This window comes from Mastigoproctus giganteus, chromosome 5, assembly GCF_048544385.1.
Source record: "Mastigoproctus giganteus isolate SK-2022 chromosome 5, ASM4854438v1, whole genome shotgun sequence".
In the NCBI taxonomy this organism is placed as follows: Eukaryota; Metazoa; Arthropoda; class Arachnida; order Uropygi; family Thelyphonidae; genus Mastigoproctus; species Mastigoproctus giganteus.
Window position 1 is genome coordinate 228562572 of NC_143579.1, and position 20019 is coordinate 228582590.

A 20019-nucleotide genomic window follows, 5' to 3' on the forward strand; every position below is an offset into this window, starting at 1 on the left:
CCCATATTTAAATTCTCATTCTGTAGTGATATCAGAGACACCAAGTCTCTGATATCCCATTCACAACATAAGAATGAGACCAGCACTTCAAATTCATCAAATTTATTTACTATGCTCCTAGCATTAGTGTACATGCAAGTATACATGTGCCTGTTTTTACCATTAGTTATCGTAACACAGCTCATGTATTTGCTTGTTCCATAAACAACCCCTTGCAGGACTTGAGATCCCCAATACCTTGCTTTTTAGGATGCTGCATGTTCCCAGTAGAAGCAGTGCAAGACTCGCTTACACCTCTTCACGTGGCTGTTGTTAATCTATTAGTCTGTATGTCACCTTCCAAGCTAGCAGCTTTCCAACCCACCTAATACTGCCACAATAACAACAGCAAATATTCTTGCATCTCTTCTATTTAGGTGTATTCCATCCCTGTAAAAACAGTCACTCCTGTTAGCAAGCACAGACCATCCTGAGAAAAATTCTCCTCTAACAGCCTTGCACAGTCTCTTCAGGACCAAATTGATTGATAGAGCTCTCATCATGTACTCCCTCCTATCATGTCTGGGCAGAATTATACTCATTCAAATTTATTCCTAACATGTGACTTTTTTTCAACATTGTCCTGTACTTGTCAAATATGTCCTCAGATCTCCTACTCATAATATCATTAGTGCCACTGTGTGTATGCAACAATATGAGGTATGAGGTAGGGATTCTACTGAAAAAATTTTATTGCTAACAATAAAATCTTTTTACAAGCCATAAAATGTCTGTAGCTGGGGGTCAGTGTTCATGATGCCACTAACACATGGCTTCTTCAATTAAAACACATTTTCCACATGACATTTCTCATTACAGAGTGAAGTATTCTGAGCATTGGCCATGAGTTTTGTGTGTGTATGCTTAAACCAATACATCAAGACTTTTGTGGATTTATTGGATGACTGTTTTCTACAGCAATGTGTTTGAGAGGCAACCAGAGGGAGTAATACCCTTGATCTGATTATCAGTAGTGATTCTTCGTGCATTAAGAATCTGCAGATAAAGGAACCACTGGGTGACAGTGATCACAATGTATTGATGTGGGAATTATTTAAAGATGTAACTACCATCAAGGCTAAAGGGAAAGGCTTTTGCTTTCGTAAAAGTGACTATAGAGGTCTCAGACAGTTTTTAAATTCTGTACAGTGGGATCAACTGATGATGTTACCAACAGTGAATTCTAAATGGGGAGCCTTCGGGGACTTAATTTTGGAGGCTACTGGGCTTTTCATTCCAACTAAGAAATACTGTTCAAGGTTTAGGCCTAAATGGATGTCAGATGAATTAATGAGACTAGTGGCAGAGAAGAAGAATGTATGGGATTCATATAAAGTATCAGATGATACAGAAGCCTATGGCAGGTATAAATTAGTCTGTAATCAAGTCACAAAGAAGGTTAGGCAGGTGAAGGCAGATTATGAGAAATCTTTGGCAAAGGATGCAAAGAAAAACAGCAAGGAGTTCTTTACTTATGTAAACTCTAGAAGGAAAGCGATGAACCTGATTGGACCACTTAACATAGATGGGTTGACTATTGTTGATCATGCTCAAGTAGCTGATAAACTGAATGAGTATTTTGCATCTACATTCACACGTGAGGAGTTATTCAATGAGGGGAGTGCCAGAAGTTTATCAAATGCTAACAGGGAGCTAAGTGATTTTGTAATAACTGAGAGCAAAGTGGAGGAGAAATTGTTGAAGCTGGACTCAGGGGAGACCCTCATGGACTGGAGGTGTGAAAATGTATCACCAATTCACAAAGGAGGTTCAAAAGGTGACACAAGTAACTACAGACCTGTTAGTTTAACTTGTGTTCTGGGGAAAATAATGGAATTGCTGGTTAAAGAAGCATTGCAGGATCATCTAGACAAGACTGCGGTAATAGTTAAGACACAGCATGGGTTTGTCAAATGGAGGTCTTGTCTGACCAATTTGATTGCTTAGTATGATGTGGTCACAAAGGAACTGAATGCCAAAAATAATTTTGATATCATATACTTGGATTTCAGGAAAGCTTTTGATATTGTTGCACATGGAAGACTGCTGTACAAATTGGAGAGGTATGGCATCAAGGGTAAGCTGCTACAATGGATAAAGGGATGGTTGAGCGGGAGACAACAGAGAGTGGTAATCAATTGAAACTGCTCTTCGTGGACAAATGTTATTAGTAGAGTTCCCCAGGGTTCGGCGTTGGGCCCATTGTTGTTTTGTATATTTATCAATGATATTGATGAAGGTATATCAGGTTTAATGTCCAAGTTTGCAGATGATACAAAGGTTCCCAGGGTTGTTAATGACAGTAATGACAGTATGCTACTCCAACTGGATCTAGATAAGTTGGGAAAATGGGCTGAGAAGTGGCAACTGGAGTTTAACATTGACAAATGCAAAGTACTGCATATGGGTAGCAATAACTGAAGAGAAACATACCAACTGGGTGGTACTACACTCAGGGAAGTGGAAAGTGAAAAAGACCTGGGGGGTAATTGTGTAGCCAAAATATGAAGTTTGCTGAGCAGTGCAGATGGGCTGCCAGGGTAGGTAATGGAGTCTTGTCAATGATATATAGGAATTTTGCTAGCAGGAACAGGGAGGTGATAATCCCGTTATTCAAGGCAATGGTCAGGCCACACCTAGAGTACTGTGTTCAGGTCTGGAGGTCTCATTTTAGGAAGGATGTAGAGTTGCTAGAACGAGTACAAAGAAGGGCAACAAGATTGGTGAGGGGAACAAAGGGGTGCTCTTACCAAGAAAGGCTGAACAAGCTGAAGGCTGATGGGATTTTTTGCCTTGCTCAGACTAAGAACCTGAGGGAGCACAGTTTCAAATTGAGGAAAGATAGTTGTAGAATAGATGTGTGGAAATTTGCCTTTAGCCAGTGGGTAGTTGATTGGTGGAACAGGCTTCCATCTTTTGTTGTGGAAGCTAATAGCCTAAATAAACTTAAGGCTGAGCTGGACAGGCATTTGGAATGAATGGAGGGATGAAATGGGAGGGTTTTTTTTTTTTTTTTTTTTTTTGTCTGATGCTGCATGAGCTTGCTTTCTTGCATCGTATTCCTCTACTAATGCTAATCAACATGCTAATTCATAACAAGCCTTGCTTCTTTTGTTTATTGTTTCTTATCATTTGTATATATAATTTTTTGGATGGCATTTGAAATACACATGTGCCAAAAATGGAATAGTGTGCTGGGATCCAGTTTTTAACATCTGAAAACAAGAACCACAAAAAAATTAATTGACAGAACATTGAAATACAGGGTAAAGATAACTACTGCTGTAGCTTTCCAGTATGTAGTGTCTTCAGAATAAATTAAGCATTGCAACAGTTCACTCTCTCTCTTAAATCTGCAAAATTTAGATGCCTGATAAAGATTTATTGTACTTTAAAAAAATTAATGCCTTGGGGGGGAACCCTTAACTGAAACACTGCATAATAGGCTGTAGACCAAAAACCATCAATTTTTGTTCTGTAGAGTCAACATTATTGAATTTGTAAGAATTAGAATATCATAGTATTTCAGGGTCAGCAAAATGTACAAAATGTTTTGTGCTTTTTTTTATATAATTAAAATACGTTTAATAAATCATTTGATTAAATTAATTACTCTGACATTTCTGAATTTCTCATTCAGAGAAATTTGTAAAACCTTGGTGGAATTCATTAAGGAATTCAAATTTTAATTGCAATTTTAATTTAGTCTCAAGATTGATTGTGTCTAAATTTTGTAAAAATTTTATCCTAGCTTACCAATAAATTTAATTGAAAATTTATCTTGTGAAAAAGTGTATTTTCTTAAAATTAGCTTAGTAGTATGTGTTTCTGTATTTGGTCTATTTTATAGATATGCATATTAAGATGCATTTATTATTAGTTTCTAGATTGCGATGTATTCCTTACAAATAATAACACTATTCGGTTGTTAATGGATGAGCACAAGTGAGTATTATACAGGATTAATATTTGCATGCCAGTTTTCATAAGTACATATTTAGCTTCTGTTATAAATATGGTTAAATATAAATAACGTCTTTTGGAATTGATGCCTTTTCAATTTTTTTTACTTAATTTACTATTAAAATTACCATAATTTTGATTATTTCTTATATAGTTATATAATGTAAGTGTAGATGTTTGAGGCACTGAATTTTATGTAAATTTGTGTATTGTTTTGCATTTTGTGCTAATTCAGTCACTTAACAACTTATATTTAAAGTTTATTGGAATCTAAATTGCAAAATAATAACATATGTAAAAAAAAATTAGACTAAAGGTTCACAGGAAAATAGCTTTACCTTAATTTTCTTGTTATTTTTAAATATTTTAAATCATTGTCACATATATTATTGATTTATTTTGATTGTTACAGCATTGTTAAAAGTAATTTTGTTTTTCTTTATTTCTTGAAAACCTTAAGCTTTATTTTTTTATTCATCACTGTTTCAATTTAAGATATTATTTTTTTGATTATATTTATCTTAAATTGTTATTTCAATTTATAAAGTTTAAAAAAATTACAGGCTTTCAGACTAATTAGCCTTCTTTAAAATCATAATTTTCTGTGAACTGTGTGAATTCATGTGTCTAGCTGTCTCGTATTGATAAGGCTCTCTCATCAAAATTGCATTTAATGTTAATATTGGCAGATGTCAGAATTATTTCAGAAATTACAAATGTGAGGATTACCAATAATACATTTTTCTTCTGAGCTAATTAAAAAAACTCATAATTTTGTCTTCAAAACTTAAGAATAAAGTTCTTCATTGTGTTAATATGTGATGCTGTTTTTCAACTATCTGACCAAGACAGTTGACTTTGTTTGGTGGGTGACATAAAAGGCAGTGCATATTCAACTTCTCTGCTATATCTGTATGAAACAAGTGAATGCAAACTTTTTTCAGGGGACCATATAAAGTATTTTCTTTTGTTGTAGGCAGCATAAGATTTTTGCACATTCATTTACACATACAAGGATCTTATTATTAACAGGCTTGCTTCCAGCCTTTTTAACTTCTTTTTGGTCTCAGCACTTTGAACACATAATACACAAAAAAAATATATCTGGAAATCTATTAGGAAAGGGTTTAAAAATTAGCATTGTAAATGTGCAAAGTGCTTATTATGCCTTTTAAGAAATTTTTTTTTTAACAAAAATGGGAGAATGTTAATAGCTCATGTGGTAATGTGTGTTCAGTTTTAAACCTGCTAAATTCAAAACATTTTGCATCTGGATTCTTATTTATTGGAAGGATGGAACTGCATTTTACTTAGATCTTTCACTATCTAGTTTGCAAGGAGAGTGTCCACTGCCCACTTTTCCTGATGATTTTTTACAGGAAGCCCCTACTTAGTGTTCCCCTGGCCAATGCAATTCATTATAACATGGTTTATATTTCAATAAATACAAAATATTTTATGCAAAATTATATGGCAGTAAACCATAGTATTGCTAGATGGGGACAATCTCTCTGAGCTACCTTTTGATCACTGTTGAGTTCATGTGAAAATGAGGTTGCCTCTCAAGCTGTCTTGAAATTATTGGAAATACATAGTCTGATCATTTGTCACTGATGGCCAGGATAGACAAAGTATATAAAAGGGCTGGTAAAGAAATTTCCACCAGTCTTACATATTTAATAAAAGCAATCCATAATATCTGTGACGCTTGGAATGACATCTCTCCACCTTGTATGAAGGTTGTCTGGCATTGACTATACCCAGAAGTCATACTGGACTTACCCAACTCAGCTGAAGACATTGGCCACCTATACCAGGGATCAAGAGAGTCTTTTCAGATCATGTAAAAGAGTTGCCAACCTCCCACAGCAAGTCTCTTACCAATGATGAGCTGCAGGAGTTAGATCCCAATGTTGCTCTTGAGAAAACATAACAGCATAAATTCACTCCCATGAGAGTTTCTGACTATCAGATTTTTTGAGAGGCACTTCCTCTTCAATAAATTTGTGACAGTCAGGCAATGAATTTGTTGGAGGAGCATGACAATAATTTTTCCTGAAAGAATACCCATGAAGTGAGGTTGTGACCGCTTATTTGAATGTTATAGACAAAGTTTATAAACTTAGCAGAAAAAAAAGCTAAACAGTTCACTGGATTTACTGCTTAATACAGAGGCAATGGAGCTTCATGAAGTCTATATATTTCTAAGATACATATATACATACTTTGGTAAAATATCTATGTAATGTATAAAGCTTTTTTTCTCTTCATTTTATTGTTTCTTTAATAGTAAATAAAAATAAAATACAGTGGTATTATATTTTTACTTTAAATTTCACACAAAAGTAGCATTTTGCAAAGAAAGAAAGAAAGAAAGAAAGAGAGTCTCAAGTGAATGTGAATTTTTGCTTGATGCAGAGTTGCCAGAACACATCCCCATGTGAGATGGAAATTACCTGTAATCTTATTCTTGTAATTATTTTCATAATAGAGACTCCTTGTTTATGTGTGTACGTGTGTGCACATGCATGCGTATGTAAAAAATTGGATATTCTCTGAATGTTAGCAAAGGCTTCCACTATGGCCATACTAGTGTATTTTAATTTAAAATACATTAGTATGGACATAAAAAATTAAAAAAACTTCTTCTGTAAATGTTTTGAACTGGATTTATGTTTTACAGCTGTAGAACAAGATTTTTTACACAGCTCTAATGAAATGAGCACTCTGCCCTGTGGATTATAAAAATCAATATTTGTTCTGTTCTGAATACATTTTTACTGTCTTTTGTAGGGTAGCACCAGAACGTTAGTTCAACTCCGCCTTCATGTACTTGATGAATATAGATCTCTTTTGTAAAAGGCCAAAAATGTATGTAATGTTATGTTTGTGCAGTTGTTTCTGGCCACTTTGCCTTCCTAGTGGCAAAGTGGCCAGAAACAACAGAAAGGCAATCACCTGGAAAGCCTTCCCAGTGCCTGTCTACACCATGAGAAGGTGGGCCACAACTATGCATGTACTGTAGGCGACTTCAAAAACTTCTGTTCTACAGCTCTTACTGCCCTAGCAATAAGGCAAAAAATAAAACAAAAAAAAATAATAATAATAAATATCCCATACCACTGGAGGAAGTGCTAGATCAGTGGGTATAGGCAAATAATCTTGTATCCTGTGTAGCCAAACCAAGGGTACCAGAAAGGGGGGAAATAATTCCTGAGACAGGAAGAAACATGCACAAAAACAAATATTATAAAAAGTACATAAAAATCTAAGAACTGAGACATCAAGTCATAATGGTAAATTAAGGTAGCAGTAAAATGATATAGATACTTTTTTAAGAATAGTACAAAAGTGATACTCTAATTACTTGTATGTACAGTATAGGCGAGCCATACACAAGAAAGTTCAGCATAACAAACATTCATGCATTAATTCATTCATAATCTCAGATTATCTATGTGAGATTGACATAGCAAGATATAAAAAATTGATTAATAAATATGACTTAATATGTAGTAAATTGAAATGACAAAAGATTAAAATAGAAGTACAGCAGGCTCCCATTAAAATGCGGTTCGCTTTACGCTGATTCACTATAACACTATTCTTCTATTATAACCCGTATCTGACTATAACGCTGTCACAGATCACTCTAACGCTCTTTTACAGATTGCATTTTTGGCATATGTAACGAAATTGTTTCATTTGATGGAGTCAATAGCTTGAAAATGAATAGCAAAACAGCATTAAAACGTTTCCCACGCTTGGCTCGCAAGCTAATTTAATTGCAGTACAGTGACTTGTTACGTAGTTCCGAGATCAACATTTTAAAAAATGATCAAGTATATTGCTTGTAATATTTGCGTTATATGCATTTATCCGAAGTCTAGTCATCACTCAGTACAGTATTAGACATCGTGCGTAACGGACAGTTTACTTGAACATTGTATCATAATTAATGCAACCAAGAATGAAAATGCAACAACGTCTGGGCACAGGACAAAGACTATAAATGTAAGAAAAAGACTGAATTTGAAAATTAAATTAGACGTTTTGAAGTGAATCGATTCCGGTCAACGACAAGCGGATATGTGCCATAATTTAGGACTTGCAACTTTAACTGTAAGAACAATTATAAAAAAAATAAAGAATTTAATTTTAGCAGCGGGAAAGAAAACTCGCCTAAAAAAAAAAAAAAAAAAAAAAAATGTGGAATCATTTAAAACTGGTAAGGGCTGGTTGAATAGATTTAAAATCTGGCGCCTCTGTGGGCAGGAGCAGCAGTGCATAGCACGCTTCTTGATTAGACTGGGGTTTGAGCCCATGACCACCAAATATGGAGGATGCGGAAATGTCAAGGAATGACCACTGCATATCCCCGGAGCAATGTGGCCTTAGTTGCTAATGCTCCTAAAAAAAAAACAAATAACAATAATAATTTAAAATCTAGGGAGAAGCCACTAGTGCAGAACAAGGAGCCGAAACTTTCAAAAAAGAACTTGTTAAAATTATTGAAGAGGGGTATTATGTGTTATAATTCTCAACAAGTTTTTAACATAGATGAAGCAGGACTTTTGTGGAAATGAATGCTTAAAAGAAGTTTCATATTGAAAGAAGAAAAAACATGCAAGGTTTCAAAGCGGCGAAAGATCGGTTGACTTTATTGTTGGGTGGTAACGCTGCGGGGGATTTAAAATTAATACCCCTTTTAGTCTATCAAATAATTATTGAAATTTCTTAAGGTACCGAATTGATTTGACTCAAATCAAATTAAATTAAGCATTACCCCTTTTAGTTTATTTGGAAGAGGGCCAAAGTTCAACCCAAAATCCACATTTTTCATGATTAAATTTATCAATTAAATTCATTATTTTAATTGGAATTTTAAGTTTACTTTTGATGTGTAAGTATTACTACATAATTATATACATATGTAATGCAGAATATTTTCTATGTACAAATATTTGAATATTAAATAATATTTTGACCAACATTTGTGCATCTTTTCACTACCATTTATTATTGATTAGGAAATATCCTATGGCACCGACTGCAACTCACAAATACATATGTTACCTTATGGGAATGAGGCGCTTGCTTAGGCTGATTCACTTAGCGCTCTGTTTTACCAGAATGAATTATCAGCGTTAAGCGGGGGTCACCTGTAGAGTAATTTAATATTGAAGTTGTAATAAAATTAAGGAAATAAGAATTATGAGTTGCAAGTCAGATTACAAAGATAACTAAGAGATATTGAAAGGAAGAAGAGGATTAAGTATGACATAATGATTTGCACCTTTCAAAAACTAAATAATCTTCTGAATAAAGAAAGAAGAAACTGTAATTATGCCAATATTTCACAGATATAATTTTAAGCCACTTCCTCAGACTGAGAACTTCTGGTCCAGCCTACCTCCATAAAAATGTCTTTTTTTTTTTTTTGGATGTATCATCTATTATAGGTAAGTTTATGCTAAACTGGCAAGTTTGTGTATTGCATATTAGTATGCAGTGAACCACCACAGTAGGTGAGATGGCATCATTTTGTTATATCTCATATTGTGAATGCATGTGAAGGTACAACGCTCACCAAAAAGCCTTGAAATGGTGCCATCTGGGTGGTGGTATCCGCCAAGAATAAGTAACATTAGTCTTCTTCACTGGTGAAGCGTTGCTTATTCTAGATAGTACAGTATCAAGGCAACTTGTTGTGAAGGCATTTACAATGAGATATAACAGAACAATGCCATTTGACCTACTTTGGTGGTTCGCTACATACTGACATGGTGCAATGTACAAACTTGTGTTTAGTGAATCTTTCTGTAGTTTTGAGTGAAGCCTTTGCCCTTAAACCTTAAGTGTATAAGCTGATATATTCAGTGTAATTATTGTCTGTTAAATTTTAAATAGAATGGTTTAATTAGTATAGCCTGCAGAAATATAAGAAGTAGGTCTTATAACTTATTCTGAAATATTAATATGGGGAAATATTCTGTAATTAGATTTTTATTCCATCTGAAGTTTTCTGTTTCTATTTAATAAATTTAGTGTGTGTATGTGTGCGAGTGGGTAGGGCTTACTTAAAAGATTATTGGGAAACTTAATGGCAAGTGGAAGAGAAGTGGTTGACTGTCCGGAAGATTTAAGTTACTGTTTAAATCTTCGTCAGACTCTTTTCATCTAAATTTATCTATATGCCTCTTATTTTAAATATGTACGTAGCTATTTCTCATTCTATTGTGATTGATTTTTTTTTTCCCTGACAAAACTTCATAATTGTACATTGTATCTCATTTAGGGTTATACTCCATCCACTCCTTCCATTTTCCATCTCTTTTCCCTGCTGGTGATAGGTTTTAACATGAAATCCATGAGATTAGAAGCAAAAACCAGAGGACTCGTTTCTTCTGATTACCATAGCCTGAGTGCAGTAATAGTATCCATATGCAATTCCAGAACTTCAAGCGTTATGCAGACATCTTAAGCTACCAGAAGAATATTCAAGGTTCTATTCATTGTCCTAGACATTGCTTTTTTTTTTTTTTTTTTTTTTAATAATTATCTATAAACATTTACGGTAAATGTTTCCTTATTTTGGATCAGCACAGATATGTAAGTGTGACTGCATTTCAAGTATTAATTAAATATGTTATTATGTATGCATTGGTTTGGTTTGCTTCTTATTTTATATGCATTTTACTCTGCGATTGAAGCCAAAATAGCAGCTTTTTTTTTTTTTTTTTTTGGCTTATTTTTCTTCTTTTTCCTGCTAGAAGGGCATGCTTTTCATGAAAGCAAAATTTATGTATTTCAGTTATAATACTAACAGAGTCATAATATCATAGTATATAATTTCTGCTATGTAAATTATTTCAGTGTAATTTGTATGACAATAAAGAAATAGTTTTTTCATATGAGACAGCGACAGCACATGAAATTATCTCACAGAATCACTCAAAAAGTAGTCAGTTCAACAGTAATATTCATTAAAACTTCTCTTATTTATTATAACCAGGATTTTTTTTTGTTTCCAGTTGGTACTAGAGTACTATATTTGTATTCTTGTAGCATGTACAAGTGGTAGATATAAGTTGAAATATTCTTGGTAAAAAATACCTCCATTCTTATAAAGATATTTATTATTGTGCTACTTGTTACATTCTGATTCTTTTTTTTTTTCTCAGCCTCTCGTAATTACTCCTTTACTTAATCATATCCTACCAGTTGCACCAGTTTAGATAAAAATCTTATAAGATTATACATTTTAGCTGTCGCCAAGATAATTTCAAGACAAACAATATCTCCTCATTTCTAATTGCATTACTTGCTTTTTGCTTCCAGAAAAAAAAAACAAAAAAAAAAAAACCCAGAAAAGTAAAAGACAACAGAGACTAGAGTGTAGGCTAATTTTTAATTTAAAAAATGTTCTGTTTATACTCTGGAATGACTAATAGGTCAGAAGAGTTTACAAATAATCATTTCATCAATGAATACAGTGTTTGACTGTTTTAGCAGTCACAGAGGCTTGAAGAATGGTTCACTCAAATGTGTGTGCTTCTGTACTCTTGTACTTAGCATTATCTATTGATTTCCCACACTTAATTTGGTGCTTATCTCACCAAACTCAGTCCTTATGAGATTATAGATAAGAATGATTTTTGTTGTTGTAACTTGCCCTTAATGCTGCACTGCTCCAGTTTGTACAACAGTCTTTCATGTGGAACAGTATCAGAAGCTTTTCTGAACTCTTAAGTATATGATATCAAAATTTTTTTGCATCCAGTTCGTTTGTTACTGCATCATAGCATCAAGTCAGATTGGTCAGACAAGATTTTCCCTTAAGAAATTAATGTGCTGTGTAATTGCATTCATGTCTTGATTGTCATACATTGTTTCTTTAACCAGTGACTCCATTATTTTCCTTGAAACACAAGCCAAGCTTATAAGTCCATAATTATTTGATTTGCTGTTTGATCCCCCTCTTTGTGAATTGGAGAGAAATTTGCACATCCCCCAATCCATAGGGACTTCCCCTAAATCCAAGGATGATCTTAAAATTATGGCTAAAGGTTTGCTTACCTCTTTTTCTGCCTCTCTTAATACTGCTTTAGACAATAAACAAAAAAATATATAATAAACAATTTATGTAGTGATTACACCATATAACAAATTTTCTCAAAGGTTCCATGTATTTCATTTCTTGGTGTTTCTTTATGAATTTAAGTATGTTTACTCTGATTACGACCATGGTTTTTGTATAGCATCCATGGTTTGTCCAGAAATGAAAGTAAATGAAATATACAATCAGATTTATTAACCATTTAGGTAGATTAAAAAAATTTCTTTAGCTTCCAGTGGTCACAAAATTTCCTAGTTCAAAATTTCCTAACACGACACCATTAAATATAAATAAAAAAAATATCTACAAGAGTTATATAAAAGTTAATTTTAGTATTCCTCGATCATTGTGATTCCTTTTGATCTTCATCATTGTTTTGTTAATGAAGAAACTTAGTCAGAAACAAATAAAATAACATGTTTTTGGTATATCTAATATATGCAATCATTAAAAGTATGAATGTAAAATTAGTGTGGTTTTTCTGTCCAATTCTGACAGCATGCTACTGTCATGTGCTTTAGGAGCAGCTTGACTAGTTGATGCTTGCTGCTCACATAAACAAATCAAGCACCGGTAACAAGGGAATGAGGAAGTTTCATTTTCACAAGTGCTGCAGTCTACTATTCTCAGCAGTGTGAACCTTAGCAATGCATACTAATTCCTCTAGCAACAAATTACATCATCATCATGAACTTGGTCTGGCTTAGGTCTTTTAAGACCTGTTCCGTTGTAGCTCTTGGAGGTGGTATATCTAATCTATGCAATCATTAAAAGTATGAATGTAAAATTAGTGTGGTTTTTCTGTCCAATTTCTCTAGCAACAAATTACATCAAGCTCAAAGAAGAGCAGAGTTTGAACATGAATAAAAGCACATTCCCCAAGAGGTTTTTTGTTTTTAAAAAATATTTAAAAATATACATTTTAATATAAAGAAATTGATTGTTCACAGGTGTTTGTAATAGATTGAAAATGCAAAGAAAAAGCACTTTTGAATTATTTTTTGCTGATAAATGATAGTGAACAGGTTACTCCGGGAAGAAAGCACATTCCCTACTGTGATGGGAGTGTATGGGGTGGCTGTTCCTGCTGGTTGAGAAATGTTGTTTGAATAGTTTTCTTTTGTGGTCAGTATGAACATCCAACATCCTGAACCAAGAATCAGATATAGTTCATCATATTTTTATCACACTTTCCTTGGCTTGGTAACTTTTCTCCATTGACTGTATGTCCTGGTGTAATCTTTCCCCATTCTCTTTGTTAACATCACTCAGATTTAGTCTGAATAAAGCCAAGTGAGAGTAGAAGCAATGGAGCTTGATGGACATTCTGCATCCCATTTTTCTGTAATGTTGAATGAACTCGTCGAATGGTTCTTTTTAATTTTTACTTTTAATGTTATCAAGAAAGCCATTCAGTACAAGGTGAAAATAACTGCCAACCATTTTGCTTTCCAGTTCTTGTGAAGCCAACATCTGCTTAACTTGTGGACCATTTAGTATGCCACCTTTCAGTTTTGCAAATACAGTTTTGAAAACAGATTATATATGCTCAAAAGTTTGAGGTGCCTTGAGGATCCATTGCTTGAACAAATTCTTTGATAGATTCCCAGCTTGATATAGAGTGGTGGAAGCAAGACTGATTTCTTGAATTCAAGGGATTGTTTGCTACACTGTGTGCACCATGCTGCAACTCAGTTCTTGCAGACAATTCTCTTGCCATTGTAGGATGTCAGTCTACTGCCTTGTTGTCCAAGAGGCAGAGAAAGTAAGTGAAACCACCTTGCAAACTCACAAGGATCCCTACAATCTTGAAGTCCCCACAACCATTGCATTTATACTGGTCATACTTGATTTTAATCAAATATAAAAGCAGAGTAATATTTAAATGCAGGTATTGAAATAAATAATTTGAGATAACAGTGTTAATTTTTCAGTGTTTACTGCAGGGAACAATGTTGTCCCTTCCTGTTGATGATGACAAAGCTCAGGGTTTACAACTCTTTAGAAATGTTATATTATCCACAAGTCGAACTAAAGTAACTAAAATAATTTTTAATCAAATAACATCATCTAGTAGGCAGATCTATTATTCATTAAAAACTCAAAGTCACTGTTTGTAACCAGTTTTTGTTTCCATCACCAGACAAAAGATAGCCTCAATTAGCAACCTTATGCTGACTGGTGAATGAATGTTTCAAATCTAAACAAGCACTCAAGTGATGTCGAGACAAAAATCTTCTGTTTAAAACTTAACTTTCATTACATGAAAATAAAACTGCTATTGATAAGCGGCATAGACCTACTTTAGTATTCAAATATAAAAGGAGGTACTATTTCAATGCAGGCATTGAAATAGTTTGAGAGAAAACACTTGCACTGCTTTCATTTTTCTCTGTTTACTGCCAGGGGAAAATTGCCCCTGTGCTGTGACAGAGCTTGGACTCCTTAAAAATGACTGCATTATCTGTGAGTTGACCTAAAATAATTAATATTTTTAATTAAATAACATCACCCAGTAGGTGAATCTGTTATTCATTGAAAATGAATAACAGATTCACCTACTGGGTGATGTTATTCAATTAAAAATAAAGGCACTGTTGTGGCTGGTTTTTGGCTCCATAATCAGAAGACACATAGCCTCAACTGGTGATCTTGTGCTGAGCAGTGCATAAATATATTGAATCTAAATGATAAGCCAAGTGCTGTTTGGAAGAAAAACTTCTGATTACAAATGTAATTTTTGTCACATGAAAATAAAACCCCTATTGGTAGGTAATATAGACTTACTGCATTAACCAAATATAGAAGGGGGTTACTATTTTATTGCAAGTATTGAAGTAGTTTGGAGAGAAAATGCTCCCCTGCATTCATTTTCTGTCTTTTCTGCTAGGGAACAATATTGCTCGTCCTCCTCCTATGATAGTGACAGAGCTTGGGCTTATGAAGTTTTTTCTAAAAAGCTGTAAGCTCAAAATTCTGTCACTATCACAGGAGGGGCAACATTTTTCCCCAACAGAAAACCGAATGTAACGTGAGTGTTTTCTCTCAAACTCGATCCTCTCTCATACATGCTTTGCATTTCCATGTTCTTATTTAATATGAACAGAATGCACAATAGGATGCAATGAATGCATATTCCAATTGTGAAGCATCACAGCTTTCAAGACTAATTAATTGTGACTAATACCATTTTTTTAATAAAAACCAATCAAATCAAAACAATAGCACAGGTTAACTGTGTAAAACTGAATCCTGTGAAGTTGTAAAGTCTTGTGGCCTTGGATAATCCAGAGTATAAATAGAAATTTATTTATTATCATTTATTACATTGTTTGTCTTACCTAGAGCATTGGAGGGGAGGGGAAGCTACTTCTAAAAACATCTAAGGTAGATGAAATAGCATACATGGGTAGAAATTTAAAAAATATTAAAATAAATGGAACTAAATACCAAAAGAATGCAATTTATTTTATTTTAGTTTCACTGTGATATAGGTAATATTTTGATATCTCAAATCAGCAATTCCTAATACCAACCTGCTTTATTCAATCAAAATATTAAAAATTATGCAGTATCATTGTAATTGTAAATTCTTGAAACTTTAATGGTTTTCTATATTTACTATATCTACCGTATTTTTGACCCATTTTAGAGTGGTGATCGCTCCTTTACTGGAATCTTTGGGTGCATATTCAAATTATTGGTGTGGAATGACAGAACAGGTACCTTTTGAAGTATTTTATATTTTTGTGTGTGTGTGTGTGTGTTTATATAATGTATGTTTACACAAAATCAACTATAAAATATAAACATGGCTCCCAATTAACCCCTATTTTTTCATTTGGTCTGTTTTTAGGTGGTTAGTATGTATGCAAGAGCTCACCTGTTGTCTTAACAATCCAACTCTTAATGGATGGTTTTCTATCCAGCTCTTTTAGAAAGATTTGTTGATCAATCCCAAATTTCATTAAAATCAGGCAGCTATTTCCCTTTTTTTTTTATATGTCACATAAGCTATCCTATATGGGCCTGAGCTGGATATCATCATTCTTTTCTTTCTTGGTGATTCCTTTCTACTTCTGACTCTCTCTCTCTCTCTCTCTCTCTCTCTCTCTCTCTCTCTCTCTCTCTCTCTCTCTCTCTCTCTCTCGGGGTAACTTGGGAATTTTTTTGGCTGGTGCAGCATGTCTCAGGCTTCCTTGCACCATATGGCTAATAATAATAATAAGACCCACACACTGCACCACGGAAAATTAGTTGGCCGAAACTACCAGCTGCTGACTGATAAAGAGATCGAAGCCATGACAGAAGGAGAGACCTACATATACCTAGGAATGCTGCAGGCTCAGCAGTTAGAGCACAAGGAAATCAAGAAGTGCCTGACCGAAAAATATCATCAGAGACTCAGAAGCCTGCTGAAAGCAAAATTGAACGGAGGGAACACAGTTAAAGCCATAAACACCTATGCAGCTCCAGTACTAACATACTCTTTGGGGTCATAGATTGGATGAACACCGAGCTAGAGGTTATCATGCAAAAGACAAGGACAGTGATGACCAAGAGCTACCAACACCCAAAGTCAGCAGTGGAGAGACTAACAATAGCTTGGAAAGAGGGAGGAAGGGGCCTGATAGACCTGATAGAGCAACAGAAAACAGTGATAGTTAACCTGAAGGATTACTTCGAGAACAACACAGCACCACTGCACCAGGCCATAAGGAAGATAGATAAGTGGTATACCCCTCAACCTAAGCGAGGAGCCCCCCCTCCCATGCAGACAGCACAAGAAGTGAAGTTAGAAAGATGGGCAAAGAAGACACTACAATGACCTCCATCAAGATTACATCGATAACGTTGCTTCCAGTGTCTGGAGACTAGGCACCTGTGAGATGATCTGATTGAGGTGTATAAAGCCTTGAATAGTTTGAGCATGTTCAGTGCTGATGGGATTCTTCCTCTTGCTCAGAATAATTGCCTGAGAGGGCATAAATTCAAATTGACGAAACACAGTTGTAGGATGTGCAGAAGATTGCCTTTAGCCAGTGTGTCGGTTGATTGCTGGAACAAAAGTTCCATCTGTCGTTGTAGAAGTTGATAGCTTAAATAGGTTCAAGGCAGAACTAGACAAACATTTGGACCAAGTGGATTGGTGAAAATAGTTTTTTTTTTTTTTTTTTTTTTTGCCTGATGTTTTGGCTATATAAGCTTGCTTTCTTGCATCATGTGCCCATGCTAATGCATGGCTCACAAGCATGATGCTCTTCCCTGAGACTGAAGGATTCATGCTGGCCATCCAAGACCATGGAATCAACACCAGAAACTACAGAAAATACATTGCAAAGGAGCCCGGGATGTCAGATGACACATGTCGACGATGCCACCTGGCCTCAGAAACGATCCAACACATCACCGGGGGGGGGGGGGGGGTGCAAGGTGATCACTCAGACTGAGTATGCTCTTAGACACAATTACGTATCCAGGATAATACATCAGAAGCTAGGAAGGAAATACCAGTTGACCAAAGAAAGTGTACCTTACTACAAGTACAAACCTCAGGCAGTACTAGAGACCCCAACCCACAAGCTGTACTGGAACCTTGCCATAATAACCGATAAGACCATTCCACGCAACAGACCGGACATAACCCTTGTGGACAAGATTGAAAAGGCTACTTGCCTGATTGACATAGCGGTGCCCAAAACTAGCAATGTCCAGAAAATCCATGAGGAAAAAATTAGGAAGTACATGAACCTGAAACATGAGGTCAAGGAGATGTGGCATATGCAAGAAGTAACGGCCATCCCAATCATCGTGTCAACCACTGGTGTAGTGCCAAAGACCCTACATAGCAGCCTAGCAGCAATAGGTCTCCCAGAGAACACCTACAAGGAACTCCAAAAAGTCATAATCCTGAACACCTGTAAGATAGTCAGAGTTCCTCAACCAACAGTAACATCAGATATTACAAACACCCTGTGTACTTGGTAGCAGTACCCATCATGGAGTGGAATCCCCCAATCAAGGAGAAATAATATAAGAGCAGCAATAATAATACAGGCAGTTCTCGCTTTACGAGTTCCCGGGTTTACGAGTTTTTTTTTCCAAGTATCAAGTATCAACAAAATCGAAAATATGAACATTAATTGCAAAAAATGAATGTTAAACATTCATAAATACCGCATTCCACACCACGTGCATAGCTGTACAATACAGTGTACCCCGCTTTACGATATTAATCAGTTCTAGAGGCACCATTGTATTTAAAATATCGTAAGGTGAACCCAATAACACATTGTTTTTTGGTAATTCGCTTTAAGATCTTGGAAGTTGAAATTTTTGCTGTATAACTAAGCTATTTATCTCTCTAAAATGTCATTTTTAAGATCACGAGCATGACCTTAAGGCCATATAAAAGGTTGTGAGTGTGATTTGTAAATTGTATTAGTTACCAATTCAAATCATTAAAAGGCACTACACTTTCATCGTTATCATATGTTCCGTTATAAGAATCAATTTTAAACACCTTTGTGATATTTTTCTAAAGCACATTTCTGGAGGTCACGACCATAAAACAATAAAAACAATTTGCACTTTCCGGTCCATTGGGCTTTTCTGTTACTGCAAGCAATTATAAACAGGTAGTAAACTTGATCTTGCATTTGTGAAAATACCAATAGCTGGAATTGTGTGGTTTTTTTACATTATTATGGTGAAATGTATTTCCCCTTTACTGAAATCTTCAATTGTATAAATAAATTTTCAGAATCTTCTCTTCATTCCTTTTTTTTTTAAGCTTCGTAAACTTGTTACTCCACACAAATCGTGCAATTTGTGTGTGCCGTTAAAAAATGCTTATGCATGCAATCATGAAATTTATAATTAAAAGAGAAGATTATCTTGGAAACAAACGCCTTTTGAAACATTTCTGAAGAAGACGACTCCTTGTGCAACAAACCAACGAGTGCCTAGCCAATAATGAGTGATCATTGAGTGTGCATTTAGTCGATGATGATGAAGAATAAACATCCTTTAACATTTGTAAGTCATAAATAATTTCTCTATTATTATAATTTGCTTGATTTTACAGGCTACATTTTAATTTCTTTCGATAAATCAATCATTGTTTAAACATAAACTAATTAGCTAACTAATTCCATTGTTGAGGACATAACCCTTATTTTTAACCTTATGTCTATGGGAAATATATTCCCACTTTACGAGTTTTCGCATTACGGGCGCACGCTAGGAACGGATTAACTCAAAGTCGAGAACTACCTGTAATATACCATGTTATAGCTGAAACACTGTATATTATGTTTTTTGTTGTATGTTGATTGGAGGAATGAATGGGCAATATGGTGGATGTGCAGAAACAGAATATGCTTGGTTAACACAGAATTCATTGCTATCAGTGTTATAAGAAATTGTAAGTGGAGTTGAGCAGAGAAATGAATGCCATTGAGATTAGAACTGAGATTGCATTTGTTTGTGAAATGAATTGAGAAGTTTTGATAAGTTTGGTTCTTTTTGCAGATATGCTGATGTTATTGAGGCAGTGATATGTAGGTCTTAAAACTCCTAAGTTGGTGGGATAATAGATTAACTAGAGCTGCAAGCAGAGGTAAAAGTGATTCTTGCACTGCTTCTATTAGAACATGCAGTGACCTGGAATGCAAGGTGTTGTGGATTTCAAGCAATTCTGTGGTCATGGAACAAGTAAATACATGGGCTGTGTTAGGGTAACTAAGAGTAAGAAAATGTGCATGTATACTTGCATCTACAGTAATGGTAGGAGCATTGTAAATAAATTTGATGAATTTGAAGTGCTGATTAAGTCATCAAATGCAGACATTGTGGGGATAGCAGAGGCATGGTGTCACTCAGACAAAAGTGATGCT

The 20019-nt window shown here is 34.8% G+C and overlaps 1 protein-coding gene across 1 annotated transcript in view; it reads left to right on the forward strand.

Annotated features, from left to right (window-relative positions):
• The window catches only part of LOC150086196 (glycosyltransferase 25 family member), a 97387-nt gene that overhangs the window by 20196 nt on the left and 57172 nt on the right, over positions 1-20019 (forward strand). The window contains exons 3-4 of the mRNA XM_090374826.1: positions 3920-3984; positions 15774-15843. Of these exons, the coding sequence (XP_090230952.1) occupies positions 3920-3984; positions 15774-15843 (135 nt within the window). The remainder of the gene's footprint in view (positions 1-3919; positions 3985-15773; positions 15844-20019) is intronic.